General features: G+C 42.9%; 1 protein-coding gene across 5 annotated transcripts in view; it reads left to right on the forward strand.

Moving 5' to 3' along the window:
- The first annotated feature begins 702 nt into the window (after nt 1-702).
- Nucleotides 703-16,091, forward strand: part of TSPAN5 (tetraspanin 5) — a 160,052-nt gene continuing 144,663 nt past the window's right edge. For 3 of the 5 annotated variants that reach the window (XR_001603045.2, XR_001603046.2, XM_016211193.2), the window contains exon 1: nt 703-891. Coding sequence is in view for 2 of the 5 variants with exons in the window: in XM_016211193.2 (XP_016066679.1) it covers nt 811-891 (81 nt within the window). In the remaining 3 variants the exon portion in view is untranslated. The remainder of the gene's footprint in view (nt 892-16,091) is intronic. The other 2 variants (XM_016211194.2, XM_087826502.1) reach the window with 2 other exon arrangements.

Below are 16,091 nucleotides of genomic sequence, written 5' to 3' on the forward strand. Positions count from 1 at the left end.
GAGTGACCCTCTCCCCCACGTGCCCCCAGGAGCTGTCCGCCGGGGCGGGGGGCGGAGAGGCACCGCTGCTCACCCCTCGCGGTCCCCGCGCCAGTCGGCTCCCGATCGGGGTACTCCCGGGCGCCCTCCCTCCTCCCTTCCCCTGCCGCCTTCCCGCACCCGCTGCAGCGCTCGGGGGTCGAGGGTGCTCCAGCCGCCAGGGGAGGGGCGGGGAAAGGGAGCAGGCGGAGAGGAGTGCGGTGGAAGGAGGAGGCTCCGCGGTGCCACCGCCGCCGGGAGCGCCCGAGCCCGTGCGCGCGCGCGCCTGGCGGAGGCCCCGGCGGCGGGCGGAGCTGCGGGCGGCGCGGCGGAGGAACAGGCGGCGGAGCGGGTGGGGCGAGGGCGGGCGGAGCGAGGGTGGGAGGGCGCGCGAGCCGGCGGGCGGGCGGGCGAGTGGCTCCCCCGCCAGCATCTGCCGCGGCCGCGTTTGCCTGAAGCCCGTAGACGCACCGACAGGAAGGCTGCCCGGTGGACGGACGCGGGCGCTCGCCTGGTGCTGGGGGGCAGCTGTGGCGAGGCTCCCTGCTTGAAGCGCGCGGCTTCCCTGCGCGCTCGTTAGCACCCCGGCTCCGGCGGCCTCGGCGTGCCAGGGGCTGGAGGTTCGGGAGCCGCTCTCCGCCGGTCTGTCCCCTCGCGGATCGGCCCGGGCCGCCGCGCCGCGGCCCCGAGCGGCGGCCCCGAACCCCGCTCCCCGCCGGGCGGCTTCGAGCACCAGCGCTCCGGGGCTCCAAACTCGGGCTGCCGGGGCAAGTGTCTTCATGAACCCAGAGGATGTCCGGGAAGCACTACAAGGGTCCTGAAGTCAGTTGTTGCATCAAATATTTCATATTTGGCTTCAATGTCATATTTTGGGTAAGTTGGAGCGCTTTGGGGTTTCAACTCTTGGTGGCCGATCGATTGGCGACGGCTCCCCCCGCGTTGCTCGCCGCCTTTACTTTTCGCAGCCCCTCGGGCGCGTGCCGGAGCCGGGGAGGCGTTTGCAGAGGCGTTTGCCTTCCGCCTCCAGCTCGCGCGTTGGAGACACAGTTCATCCTTTCTAGGAATGGGGAGGGGGAAAGAGGAAAACCGAGCCGGAGAGGGAGCACCCAGGCCTCGGGCTGGCTTTTTAAGGGACCACTAGGTGAAAGCAAGGGCTAGGCAGTTGGAGAAACGAGCAGCCCCATGAATTAGGTCTGCTCCCGGGGGGAGATGGATGTCGGGCAGAGCGTGGTGTCATAACAGGGAAGGCTAATCGGGCCGCCCGACCCCGAGGTGCATCTTCTCACCCGGCTCTGATTGGACGAGCGCTCGGCCCGGGTCGCCGCGGCCGGTCGGTGCCGAGCTCGGCGTGTCTCTTCCTGCACCATCTCGGGCTTTGTGTGGGATGCAGATGCCGCGGTGTATGGCTCTGTAATGGGCACGTAAATAACGTTTCCTGCGCGCTCTCCCCCTGCGTCTGGAAAGCGCTCCTTTTGCATAATGGGCTGGCCAGTGGCGCGTGAGGTGCCTGGGTTTATTTCTGTGCGTATTGCTGTCAGGGTAGTAAGAGACCATCAACGTTGGTTTGCATGTGTTCGTGCCTCTCCTCCTTTTTTAAGGAGTGACATCGAGCGGGGCCGTTTTGGGGGAAATGCAAAGGAGAAGGGGTGAGAGACATGTTTTATTGGGGGTACTGAGAGAGCAAATGCTGGAACGCAAGGTTGAGACCATGCTCTGCTGGCGCTACGACGTGCTGGGCACCTACGGTAATTAGGCTGGGACGCCTACTCTTTTGTTTTGTTTGGATTCTTTTCCTTGATCTCACAAACGCGTTCCGTAACCAGACAAAAGAGTTCACTAGGACCAGGGTAAAACGGTTTGAAGACCGTGTTATTTTGCCGGCCCATCTCATCCCATCCCATCCCATCCCTTCCTGGGCACTGCCCCCACCCTGTGGAAAGTAAAGATGGTGGCTGTCTGGGGGGGTTCTCCAAGTTGCTGTTCATTGTAGGTTCAGTGTGAGATAAACAGTAATGCAAAGGCGGGATCAATAATCCACGGCAATCTGAACACAGGGTGTATTTATTTTGATTTCCTTTAATTTTGGCCATTTGCTGTAAACATATACATCTATGAGAATAGTTGTCCATACAGCTCTTTGTGTTTTTTTTCCTACCACACAATTACCAGGCTATTTATTTTTATTTTCTATAGGAGTATCTTGCATGGGTCACATACATATGTTTTGCAAAAGGAAATGGAAGGGATTGGAGAACACTCTGTGTCATCTTTATCAGGAATGATAAAGATAATGAGAGGGACACATGAATAAATATCATATGCATCATTCACAGGCAAATTTTTCCAGCGATTGTACATGGTTTCTGTTAGCAGTCATCCCCCTCCCTACAAACACTGCTATACATATAGGAAGAAGAAATTATTTTCTTTCTTTGCTTCTCCCCCCCCCAAACCCCTGCTGGGAGGGTTTAAAAGTGGGGGGCTGTGACATTTCTGAGTGAGGAGTTTTCATTTTATCTGAACTTGAAACTCCTTGACTTTGAGAGTCAGGGACTGCGTAACTGGGATGGGACCTTGTTTGGGGGTATGGGCCCAGGCCTCTCAATTCTACTTGAACACTTCCAAAAGTTGCACATTTTAGCTGCCGGGCAACAAAAAGCACCCAGGGACTTTCTCTTCAGTTTCATAGCAGGAGGTAGAAAAGAAATAAAGGGGTTTGGGCCTGTTTCCCTGAGAGCTTGGTATAATTTTGTACAGTGTGCAGAGGCAAATTTAGTCTTTTCTATGGATTAGAATGTAGCAAAACCTGTGGAATTGTGCAGATCTTCAAAGAGTTGTAAAGTGCTTGCATAGACAGTTCCAGAATAGAGCCACATCTTATCTTATTTTGAAGGCCTTCATCTCTGGGGGGAGTTTTATGGGAAGCCTGAAAGCAGATAGAGACTTTGGAACTAACTGAGCTGCCCAAATCCAAATTGTTACATAGACGCCCTTGTCATAAGGGCCCTTCTCTCACTCTGCTTTCTGTTGCCCCTCTTCCTTTTTTGTCTCTCTAAAACATTCCACTCATATCCATCTCCCCACCTTTCCCATCCTGCTTTCTGCTTCAAAATCACCCCATATTTAAGCCTCCTAGTTTGTCAGTACCCTGATCGCCAGTGGTGATCAGCAGGAAGGCAGCCATGATATTTGATGAAAGTAATTCAGACTATGATGTTAGTGACTGAAGAACTGGGGTCAGTAACTTGGCAGCCTGTTTCTGTAAAGCTGCACACCTGTGCTCTCTACAGAGTCATCATCTTCTCTGTGACTGCCAGAAAGAGCAGACTCGGTGCGACTCTTACACAGTTATGAAGAAGAGATTGATAACAGAGAGCATGGTTTCCAAGTCTTTCCTGTTTATGCTGTGAAATGCCAGAATAAATTTGAAATACACTGAAGACATTTGGAGGTAAAATAAAAATTGAAAATATAGTAGCACCAGCACTGAGTTTGGTTCTCTTACTAATGAGCAGTTTGACTCCTTGCTGCTCAGTTAAGTGTCCTGATCCTCAGTTTCTCAGCAGTTAAAATGAAGGAATTGGAGGACTTATAAGGTTCTTTCTAGCTCTGAACAAGAATGAGTCCATTGAGTTCCAATATGCTGGGGGAGAAGAATACTACAGATGGGCACTAATATATAGTGAAAGTAGCATATATTGGGATGTTTGTTAAATTATAGACCTTTTCTCTTACCAAGACTTGTCTGAAGATCAACTTTATTATTTTATTTCTTCCTCAAAGATTCTTTCATTAAAAAATAATTTTTAAATTTCTTATTGTCTTATTCACTTATTGGTAGAGTATGCATTTTCCCCTGTACCCACTGTGAATCTCAAATGTAGTCCTGTGAGTCATTAAATATATTTTTATTATTCGAGTTAGAATTTCATGTGTAAAATCTGAATCCTTTTATGTAACAGTTGTAATGATATTCTGAGTAACAAAGTCAACATCTTGTACAGATTCCTTTCTCATTAGTTATCACAGGGTGGTGGAGAAAATCTTATTTTCCCTATTTTATATTGCAAGAACTCAAGCCTGAAGGAAATTGATTTTATTGAGGGTGTCACCATACTAGGACATTTCTCAGAAAACCCCGAGGCTGCTTAGGGGTAGAGGAAGGAAGAAAAAGGGAGTTTTGTTTTATAGTGGCTTCTTTTGGGTACTGAACCCTCACATCCCATCACCCACCATTACTAGATGTTTTGCGCTGGCTGTAACTCTGAACTAGGCAAATAAATTACCTCAGTATTCTTACGGTCTATTGCTGCGTAACACAAAGCCCCCAAACTTAGTGGTTTAAAACAGAACTTTATTTTTACTATCTCACAGTTATGTGATTTGACCAGGCTCATCTGGGCCATTGGCACTTGTGATCTCTTGTAGTTGTAGAGATGTGGCCGGGGCTGGAGTGACTGAAGATTCATTTGGGGTGGGGTGCCTCGCTGAGAGCTGTCAGGGTTGTTGGGTGGAGCACTTACACGTGGCTTCTTCTTATCTCTGAGAATGGAAGAAAATTCGAGCCAGTTAACACTGTACCAGGAACTGGCCCACTGTAACTTTCATCTCTGTCAGTGGTTAAACTGTGCATGGAGCCTGCTCAGTTTCAAGAGGGTGAGGAAAGGGATTCTATCTTTTGATGGACAGGTGCTTAGGTTGTGTGGTTTGTGGCTGTCTGCTGTACTGAGCTTTAACTTCTTGTTTATAAAGGAATGATAACATCTAATGGAACTGTAGACCAAAGGATTCAATGAGCAAATGTATTACCAAGCCTCAATATTTTAAAAATGGTGAATATCATTATTGTTGTTATCTCATACTAGTCCCATCCTGGACTTTACAATGTCTAGAATACCTTAGCCTAGTAGTACATTGGCATCATTTCCACCAAGTAATGATGATAACCCTTTGAATCTAAGGGAGATGAGAGGAATGGATTCTGTAGATTTAATTGTCACTTGTTAGAAAAAAGTCTCAGTGGAAGCCTTGAATGACTTGGGAGAACTAAGTTATTTTTTTCTTCTCTTTGCTGTACAAGGATTGGAACAGCCTTGGATACATGAGGCCAAATTCTCCATGATGTGCTTGCAAATACTACATTACGTCTTTAAGTGGAGGTTTTTCCTGGGTTGATGGCAGAATGTTGTACCTAATTTCTTTCCACAGGGCTTAAATGCAGAGAGGAGAGAGATTTAAGGAACCTTGGGGGAGCATCAAGTAGGAAGCCTTATCTTATGATTCACTATAAATTGTAAGATGTTCTGGAATGATGATACATCAGCAGTTTATAAGTCATAATTTTTGCTTTAATTTGCTAGACATCTGTTAGTTTCGATGGCAACCATATGGGAGTCTAAATTGCCTTTTGAATTACAGGGAGATAGTAGGAAGAAAGCTAAATATGGTTATGAAAGTATCATATGGGAAAAGCGTAAGAAAGGTGTACAGACCTCCATGAGGGAAGTAATTGAATACGGATTTGCTTGGTCTGGTCACTCACTATTGGGTCAGTGAGAAGACACTGAAGCATTCTCACCTGATGATATACCTGGAAGACTGAAATGAGCCAAGGGGAAAAGTTGGGAAACCAAATAATGTTCCGCCCAAATCTAAAGAACAAAATAAACTGACAAACAAAATAGGACCAGAGGTATGGATATATGGAACAGACTGACAGATCTCAGAGGGGAAGAGGCTGGGGAGGAGGGGAAGATACCAACAGAAGAATATATATGCGTAGCCCATGGACATAGACAATAGTGCAGTGAAGACCTAGGAGGGGAAGGACAGGGTGGAGGGAGGCAAAGGGGGTGAAAATGGGAGATATCTGTAATAGAGTCAACAATAAAAAATAAAATAAAATGTTCCACCTACCATAAAATTGCCAACATGAGCTCATTTATTTATTTTGTTTTTTTGTTAATCTTCACTAGAGGGTATTTTTTCCATTGATTTTTTTTTTTTTTTTTTAGAGAGATGGAAGGGGCGGGGAGAAACAGAGAGAGAAAAACACTGATGTGAGAGAGACACACTGATTGGTTGGTTGCCTCCTGCATGGGATGGAGCCTGCAACTGAGGTATGTGCCCTTGACTGGAATCGAACCTGAGACCCTTCAGTCCACAGGATCTCTAACCACAGAGCCAAACTGGCCAGGGCCAACGCGAGCTCATTTAGATGGATCACTCTGTCTTAATGTGGCCACAGCAACAGTCTCTGGCAGAAGGTGAAAGCCACCTGTATTTGAACAGAGCTTTATAATTACAATGTCTCTCTTCTAAGCATCTCCAAGCATCTAACAAGTGTACTATGACAGATGAAGAAATTGGAGTACAGAGATTTGATGTGACTTTTGAGGCGTTGAAGAACATGTCAGCGTTCACTTTTGGAGTGTTAAGTCTCTTGCGGTGACTACAGCCCTAGCTTCTCCTTTGAAACTTATTTTAGAAGATGTTTGCTATTTTAAAATAAAACATCAAGTCTCTTACATCTGTTCATAATTGAAAAGTGATAAAGTTTTTGCGCATGCCTCAATTAACACCACCCACAAGCACAAAAACATTAGGATGAAAATGCAGTTAAAGAATATGATAGAAAAACAAACTATTGTGTCATCTATTAAAAATTCATAAAAGAAAATTGGAGTATTAAAGACAGTGTTCTTGAGTCACATGCCTCTTTCTATATTAACACTGATGACTGTCTTACAATTTCTACCTTCAGAATCATCGTACTTCACTGGATTATAAGGGCCTCAGTTGTAGGGACTGTGTCTCAGTCATTTTCATAAGCCCAGTGTCTAGCACATTGCCTGAAACACAGTAGGTGTTTAATAAATGTTTGCTGAGTGAAGTAATTATGAAATCACTGGGAAGTACATAGGTGTCTCCTCCTCTAACTTCCTATTCAGTGAAGCATTTTCTGTTTTACATCCTGCCACCCCTTCTAAGGATGTATCTGTTTTTGGACCACTTTAATCGTTAAGAGAGTTTCATCTATCCTCAAACCAGATGTAATCGGTTTCCCTGCAACTTCTAGCCGCCTAATTTACTGTTGTTGATTTTTAATGTTTATTTTGAAATAATCTCACACCTGTACAAACACTGCATGTGGTACAACTTGTTTTTATCCAGAATCGTTTGAGAAAAAGTTGCCAGCATGATGGCTATCACACAACACCTGAGAGTGTATTTTCTGTGAACTAGGATATTCTCTTAGACAGCCACAGCGCGGCCATCCAAGCCAGAAAATTGCCATTGGTACAGCACCATCATCTAGTCCTTTGACCTCATTCAAGTTTCCCAGTTGTTCCAATCACATCTCATACAGCAAAGTGGTCCAGTTCTGAACACACATTGTATTAAGTCTTTTTAGTCTCTTTTAGTCCTTCACTGTCAGGATCTTGACACTTAAAGATTACAAACCAGTTATTTGGTAGAATGTCCCTCAGTTGGGGCTTGTCTGCTGTTGCCTTATTCTTAGAGCCAGGCTGTGTGTCTTTGGCAGGAAAATACAGAAATGATGCTGTGTTCTTACTGTTGCATCCCATCAGATGGCACCGATTTTTGTTTTTCCCACTACTAATGATGATCACTTGTTTAAAGTGTTGTCTGCCAAGCTTCTCCACCAAAAAGTTACCCTTTGCCCCCCTTTTTCGATAATTTTGTGGCAAGTTACTTTGAAACTATGTAAATAGCCCATTCTTTATCAAAATTTGTATCTATTAATTAATTTACTTACATCAGTAAGAACCTATTGTTTTCTTTTTTTTCTCAGTGTGTTTTAATTAAACTGTTACTCTCGTTACTTGCTTTGATGTTCCACTTGGTCCAGGTTTGGCCTCAGTGGCAGTCTTTTGAGGCTGCCTCCTGTGCCCTTGAACTCCCATCATTCCTTGAGTCCTTTGTTTTCTGGCAGAACAGGATGTTCCAAGCTCATCTGGTAATTCACTGGTGTCGTCTGTTTTGTATCAGCCATTTCTCCAAGGAGCCCTGATTCCTTTGAGTGGAGAATGGTATTTAGAAGCCAGCATCTGGTTGTTAAGTGTGCTCACGGCTATGAAGTGAGGATATCACCACCCCTGGGACCTCTCAGTGGACGGAACAATGGAATATGTGTATGTATATACATATTTGCACACCTACACACATTTACATCATCACTTCTGTATCTAGTTATACACTTGGGACCCAAAAGTTCCCAGTGACACCTCAGATCCCTATGTGATACCACAGTGTTTATTCTAGGTTTTTCCTTTTCCGTATTTATAACTACCTTCTTTGACAGTGAGATTCCTGGCTCCCATTAATCTTAGCAGTTCGCTTGTTTGAGAAAGCCATTCTTCCTTGCCGCCCCCACCCCTCCCATGGCGCCCTCCTGACCTGCTGGTGCTCCAACATGCCGTGCCACAGCCCCACGCCCAGTGTGAGCAGCCCTCTCACTCTGATCAGGCTGTGATATCCTGCTCTGGGCTTCCACATCCCTCCTCATGCCAGATCCTGAGCAAAGACCCACCGTGCTTGTCCCCAGTAATGGCTTTAGGACTGATTTTTTCAGAAGGAGAAGGAGAATGGCCTAGGTTACACTTGTGTAATACAAAGTAAGTCTAATCTCCCTTTTCCATAGCCCTTCATCATTTAAAAATAGCATTATGTCATTCCTAAACCTTCTGATTTATATCTTTGAAAGCTCTTAGTTTTCCATGTGTTTTTCATTTATTATTTCCAGATTGTTCTTTGCCCTGGTCATGGTACTCTGCCTTGGGTCCCATTTAGATATGCCTCCATTAATGTAGCAATCAGAATGGAACACATTCTTCACCTGCTGTTGCAACCATCCAGAGAGCCCTGGGCTGTTGCTCTCCACCGCCTCCTCAAGTGTCTAGGACCTGGAGGCAGATGCCTCCGCTACTGACTCATTTGTCTTTGAGTAAGGTACTCTTCACAAGTTAGCTCCTCAGTTGCTCACCTGCAGTGGGGAAAATAATTCCAGGTGTTCAGAGAGTTGTTATCCAATTAGATCATGCATGTGAGGGTGCTTTGTAGAAGGTAAACCTCTCAATGCAGATAATACATACATAGTTAACCCAGGCCACACTGCACGTGCTTTTCCTGGCAGCCAGATTACATTGTTGGCTCAAGTTGAATTTCTAGTGCAATGAAACCTTCCCCTCTGTTTCTTTAATTTTAGAAAGAGAGGGATGGGGGGAGAGAGAGAGGAGAGAGAGAAAGAGAGAGAGGGAGGGGTGGAGGGAGAGAGAGAGAGAAGTATCGTTTGTTATCCCACGTATTCATGATTCGTTGGTTGACTCCTGTATATGCCCTGACTGGGGATCAAACCTGCAACCTTGGCCTATGGGACGATGCTCTAACCAACTGACCTACCCTGCTAGCGCCTTCCCCTCTTTTTCAAGTGAACTTATGTTAAACCCATCTCCCTAGGCTTAAGTGCTAACCAGAATCTTAATCCTCCAGTTAATTGTTTGAATTTAGAACTATATATTTATCCATTTAAATGTCTTATTCTGGGCCAGTAGTTTTCAAATCGTACTGATAGCAGCCTCAGGCTTCCTTGAGGTGTGCAGGGACCTGAGTGGGAGTATCTCTGACCTCTTTCCCCAGAAAGGGTCAGCCATTAGGTTTGATATTTTGGGATACCATGAGGGATTTTGCTTGGAAAAAAGGGGGGTTCTATTGCTTAAACAAACAATTGAAAACCACCAATCTAGCCTTCAGATGTTTTTGAATCTTGATGGTCAAGGTATGTTTAAAAAAAATTATTCCTGGTATGGGTTTGTCTCCTTTGTGTGAATCTCTTTATGCATAGGAAGTCCCTCTCACTGACTAGGGGTGACTTCTGTAGGATTAGTTGATATTTCACCCCTTTATAGATACAGCAGTGTACTAAGTACTAATAAGTTGTTAGTCAGGAAATTTCAGTCTTCCTAGCAGGGGATCTGATTCAGCAGGTCGGGATAGGGCCCTGGTATTGTGGTTTTTGGTTTTTAAACCCCCGCAGGTGATTTTGATGCTCAGCCGAGGTTGCGAAGCTCTGGCTTGTTTTTCTTGGCAAGCTGTGGCATATCTTCCCATTGCTCTCTGGAGGGGACATGTGGGGGAGCTGGGAGTGGGTGGTGTGGAGTTCTGACCAAAGGGTGGCTGATTTCACCAGCACATGAAGCTAGTGTTCTTTGCTTATGAGAAAAAAAATAATGTGGCCCACTTTATCACTCCTGGAATATTTTATTAGTCCAAAAATGCCAGTTTATTTTTAAACCTGAAAGCAAACCTAAAAACAAAACGAAGTAAGCCAGTCAGAAAAAGACAAATATCACATGATCTCACTTATATGTGGAATCTAATGGACAAAATAGACTGATGAATAAAATAGAACCAGAGACATGAAAAGGAGGAACAGACTGACGAATCTCAGAGGGAAGGGGGACCGGAGCGGGAAGAGATTTAACCAAAGAACTTATATGCATAGCTGCATTGCCCAGGACACAGACGATGGGGTGGTGAAGGCCTGGGGTCGGGCCAGCTTGGGGGGGTGGTCAATGGCGGTGGGGGGGCATCTGTAATACTCTCAAAAATAAAGATAAAAAAACAAAATGAGAAAATCTCTGTTAAAGAGAACCACTTGAGCTGCAATTAGTATGCTAAGAATTAGCATCACATAGGGATAGAAGTTAGTTATACTTATTCAACAGGAACGGAGAAGAAATAGGCATTTTGTTCTTTCAGACTTGCTGTCCTGCACACTTACCGCAGTGGACTGAGTCTAAAGCACAGACCTGGACAGACAACTGTTCTTCCTTCAAAAACCTGTCTCCCTGTCCAAGGTGCTCGGTTTTGTACCCTTTTTTTCCCAGGGTTTCCTGCGCCCCCAGCCTCAGTGCCTGGTTTGGGGCTGGGGGAAAGGGAGATGTTTTCTACATCTCCACAGCAGTTTCACTAACTTCACTGTGCTGTAATGCCACAGTAGGGACATTTCTTCCCTCATGTATATATAATTTTGCAGCACTGTCACAGAGAGCTGACCGTAAAGCAAATATGGGAGACCCAGCCCTGATATTTGTCAGTTTTCTTTAGAAAGAAAAGTTTCAATGTAGAATATTCAGAGTATTTGTAATGAAATTTCCCATGATTTTCTTGATGTCTTTCTTTCCCTTACCCCCTTAAAAAATAAATTAGGTATTTGATTATAGCTGGGCTCCTAAAGTGGAAGTCTTTTGAAAGAGATAAAATTTTGAATAAAGATCTAAATTGTCTCACAGATGTTTTACTGGGGCACATAGTCATCATCACTACTGAAAAAACAACAACAAATAAACCCCAGATGGCATAGGAACCCTCTGATTAGTACTGTGATATTATCTATATGTACATAAAGGATCATTAATTATGAAATGCAATGTATAATTTTTCAGTAATGTTCCTACCAACCACAATAACAAAATAGTATTTGGAAATGGATGGCTACCTTAATGAAAATACACAGTGATATTCTACAGCTCTTCCAGCTACTATTTACAATTTGGATAAGTACTACAAGGCATAGGGCTCTTCTTGTTGAAATTTTTTTCTGAATTATACTTGGCACTAGGCTCAAATTTCTAAAAATCTAGAGGGAACAGCTGGTGCTCTAATAAATATTCAGGCCAGCTATTTTAATGTTTTTTACTTAATTAAGTAGTCCTATTAAAAGGAATACTTGACTTAAGCATTTCTCAAAGTATAATGTTTTGTTTCCAACAAAAATTTCCCCAACTGTTAATATTTCCCCCGAAGCAGCCTTAAAATGTAATTCTGCCAAGTAAGTACTGTAGTTCTAGTCACTGTTGAAGCATTTAATGCCAAAACTTTGTTTTCTTGTTTTAAGGTATAGTTGGATCAGTATGGCCCAGCACTTAACAGATGAAGACTCCAGAGTCATCGGGCTTCTAGGAAAATCCTTTTTAGAATACTGTATTAGAGCGTGAGGAAAGGTTCATCCTGACCTGGGCTTCCTAGTGCTCTTCAGGCAGGCAGAAGGGTCTGGTGGGAAGGAGTTTGGACTTTGAGTACGTCTGGATTTTTACCCAGCTCCTTTCCCAGGCTTATGACCTTTGACAGGTTACTTACCTTGCAGTTTGTCTCTTCCTCATCTGCAAAGTGATATTCTTAGCTATAGTGTTAATTAATGTTATTAATAGTAGTATTAAGACCTTGCAACTATCTCAGAGTCATGAGGATTTAGAGGAGTTAATATGTATAAACTGCTTGGAATACGCAAGAGGTATTTGCAATTATTATTCTATTTTCCTCAATACCCATCATTTCTTTTGGTTGTTTTTCTTAACTTCTTTCTGGACTATTAAAATAATCTTACATTGTAACATATGTTGTTTGTTCTCTGTAATGTTCTACTCGCGTAAGTACATTCTCAAGATAACTAAAACGAGAAAAGATCTAACAAGTGTTCACAGTGTTCCTTTCATTGAAATGAATGGCATGTAATTCTTATCATGGACACCAGACTCTTGAGTTTGTGTCTATTGTTTGTTGTTAATTTTCCCATTTTTCTTTACCCAGTTCGATTCACTCTTCATTTTCTTTACAAAACTAAACGGTCTCATATTAGTATTTCATACTGGGAAGTTGAGTTTTGGCTTTATACCTGGGGGGAAATAGAAACATTTTATTAATATTTGTGAAATCTGGATATTCTGGAAATATCTAGCTGGATGTAACTATATAATTTTAACGTCTATGGTATCATAAGTCCTATGTATTTTGGTCATTGTTTTACTCTGTATTTCAGACAAATTCCTTAAGTTTCAAAGGTTTTCATCAAATGAGTGATACAGCTAACTCACACTTTCTGCTTGTGTGTCCTTCCCATTGGCGCACAGCCAGGATTTTGGCTGACCTACCTGGATCATGGACTGAGAGTCACCCACCTTGGTAAATGAGGTGCCCCCTGGATTCTCCCCTGGGGCATTAATGGGATGCACTGAGAGCTGTGCTCTTTTGCCTCCAGTACTGTCACTTGATGCAGAAGACCCAGGCTGTCCTATTTCCAAGCATAAGCTTCTCTCTAACCGAGTTCAGCTCTGGGAGAAAAGGCCAGGGCATGCTAACTTTGTCATTTCGAGGAGCCTTGTCACTCATTCTCATGTGGAAGGAGTGCAAAAAACCCCAGCCCTTGAAGGTAGAAGAGAAGGGATGAAGGGCAGGGCTAAGGAGAATTTTACTATAGTATTTGTTGGTAGAAAGAATGATCTGTGTGGCAAGAAAGGATATTTTAGGAGTGTATTTAAAGTAATTTTAGCTTCCCCACCACACCCCCTACACTGCTGGTTTAGATTCACTCATTGATCTCACAATCCATTGATGGTTTGCAACTACCCAGTGGGAAAGCACTCAAGGTTCCTTTTTGTCCTGACTTCCTCCATCTGATTTTTGGGTGTCTGGAGGGTAGCCACCTGATGATCTAAAGCCGTGCATCTCAGAGCTCAGACATTTGAAACTGTCTTTATGGTTTTGGACAAACTTTTGTGTCACCCCAGTTTCTCAGATTTCAGTGTGCATACAGTTCACACCAGTACCTTGTTTAAAATGTAGATTCTGATTCAGCATGTGTGCGAGGGGCCAAAGATCGGGCACCTTTAACAAGGCCCCAGCTGAGGCAGAAGCTGCTGGTCCACTGATCTCATTTTGTGTTGCAAGGATCTAGATAATTTCAAACTACTTTTCTTTTAATTGACTTCATTTTAAAAGCTTAAATACATTTCTTTTAAAAGGAAACTTGAAAAATATCACTGTTCCAATGCATACAATGACAATAAAATGGCTTATTCACTTCTAGGTAGCTATTGGTGCCAGGCAGATTTTCCTTTGTACCGTGGAGGTTAACAAGTACGCAGTGTTCGATATCCTGGCGTCAAATGGAGACTTTGACCTTGACTAGACTAGGATTAAAAGAGAGAACAGGAAATGACTTTCTTATTCAAAGTTATTTAATGCTATATTCTAAAATTGTCTCTTCTGGCACCCCAGGTCACCAGGGAATCACACTTTGGGGAACACTGCTTTTAAGTAATTCGCAGGAAGTCATGCATGTATAAGCTGAAACCTATTAGTGAGATGGATGAATCTCTAGAGGTAAAGTGGGTGGAGGGATGTGTTGAAATTTTTGCCTACTCCAGGTTCTGTTTCTTATCAGGGAATAAATAGGGGCATTCCCCTATTTCTGAAATGTTGCTAACCCCAGGCCCAGTGAGTAGCTAGCTGCATTTTAGGTATAAAAAAGAAAATACTTTGGAAAATTATATCTCAGGCTAACAGGAAGTCAACCTTAAATACTTAGGAAATCGCCCTGGCTGGTGTGGCTCCGTTGGTTGGAGTGTCTTCCTGTGCACCGCTTGGTCCAGGGTTTGATTCCGCCAGGGCACATACCTAGGTTGTGGATTTGATGAGTCTCTCTCACATCGATGTTTCTCTCTCTCTTTCTCTTCCTTCCTCCCCATCTAAAATCAATAAAAATAAATACTAGGAAATCTATTTCAGTGGCTTTTGTTCTCTGCTCCTCCCTTTCCTCTTTCTTCAGGTTACTATTGATTATGTTTGGTTTTGGACTGAGTCCATTTATTTGATGCATTTTTTAGAATAGGACACTTTATGCTTTTCTTTTTTAAAAAATATGTCTTTATTGATTTCAGAGAGAGGAGGGGAGAGGTAGAAACATCAATGATGAGAGAGTTGTTGATGGGCTGCCTCCTGCACGCCCCCTGCTGGAGATCAAGTCTGCAACTCGGGCATGTGCCCTGACAGGGGATCGAACCTAGATCTCCTGGATCGTAGGTTGATGTTCAACCACTTAGCCACACTAGCCAGGCTATTTATGCTTTTCTATTGTAAAAACAGTTCAACAACATCAATATACCTTTTTTTTTAAGGAGAGGAAATTCACCATCATCCCAGTAATACTTTCTTTTGGTTCAGTTGTAGTAAAAGTGGAGACTCTTAGTCAAATGCTTTAAGAGCTGTGAACAAATACCCCCAAAACAACTAACCAAAAAGAAAACATTTTAAAGATTCAGTTGTAGTCACTAACAAGGCTTTGAATTTAGCAAACCTAAGTTACTTAAGTTTGTAAAGGAAAAATGTGCTTTTCCATCATTACCTTTTAAGCGTTTCTTCTGACTTTACTGGCATTTCCCCCCTCAGGATAACATTTAGAGTAAGTGTTTTCAACATACAGAACAAATACCTTGTGAATAAACATCAATTTCACACAACCAAAAAAAAAAAAAAATCAATAAACCTGCTTTAGGCATTTCAGAGAAACCCTGTACTGTTAAAGGACAGAGTTATAGTATTAAGTAACTGAAAAACAAAAACTAAAAAAAACCTGACTCCTAGCTCTAAATGTTTTTCAACATGACCTTTAGGTAGACAGGAAAATGTAATTGGGAACTTTCTGAGCACCTGTTTTATTGTTGGTGCCCACATGGCAACTCATGGGAGAAATGCTACTTAGTATTTTTTTTAAATCTCATAACTGGAATCCTAGGGAAAATAGTGTTTCTTTGATACCAGTTCTCTCAGCTTCATCTGTTGGTTTTTGAAAGAATAAATTGAATGAAGAGATAGCTAGATGATAGAGTTATATGTGGCATTTTCATTTTATTCTGAGTCTGCAAGATTTAATAATGCCTAATATTTTAACTGTATGCATTGAGAGTTTTAAAGTGCTCTCCAGTGAGGACTTAAAACTATTGCATAAAAGCTGCAAAAATAGTGTTTTACTCATCTTTTTAAAAAAATGCAGAATCAATATTTCAGAAATGAAAGGATTAGGGTCACTAAAAAGGACTGAAATATCTTTTATTTTGTGAAATACATATGTTTCATTTAAATATTGATATATATCCTTGGGTTTTTAAAATACATATTATCACTATATATCCTTCATGAATATTATGTATTGATCTATATCCTTGGAATTTTTTTTTGTTAAGGAATTTTTTTTTTCTTTCTCTTCGGAGAAA

This window comes from Miniopterus natalensis, chromosome 1 (assembly GCF_054644295.1).
Source record: "Miniopterus natalensis isolate mMinNat1 chromosome 1, mMinNat1.hap1, whole genome shotgun sequence".
Classification (NCBI taxonomy): domain Eukaryota; kingdom Metazoa; phylum Chordata; class Mammalia; order Chiroptera; family Miniopteridae; genus Miniopterus; species Miniopterus natalensis.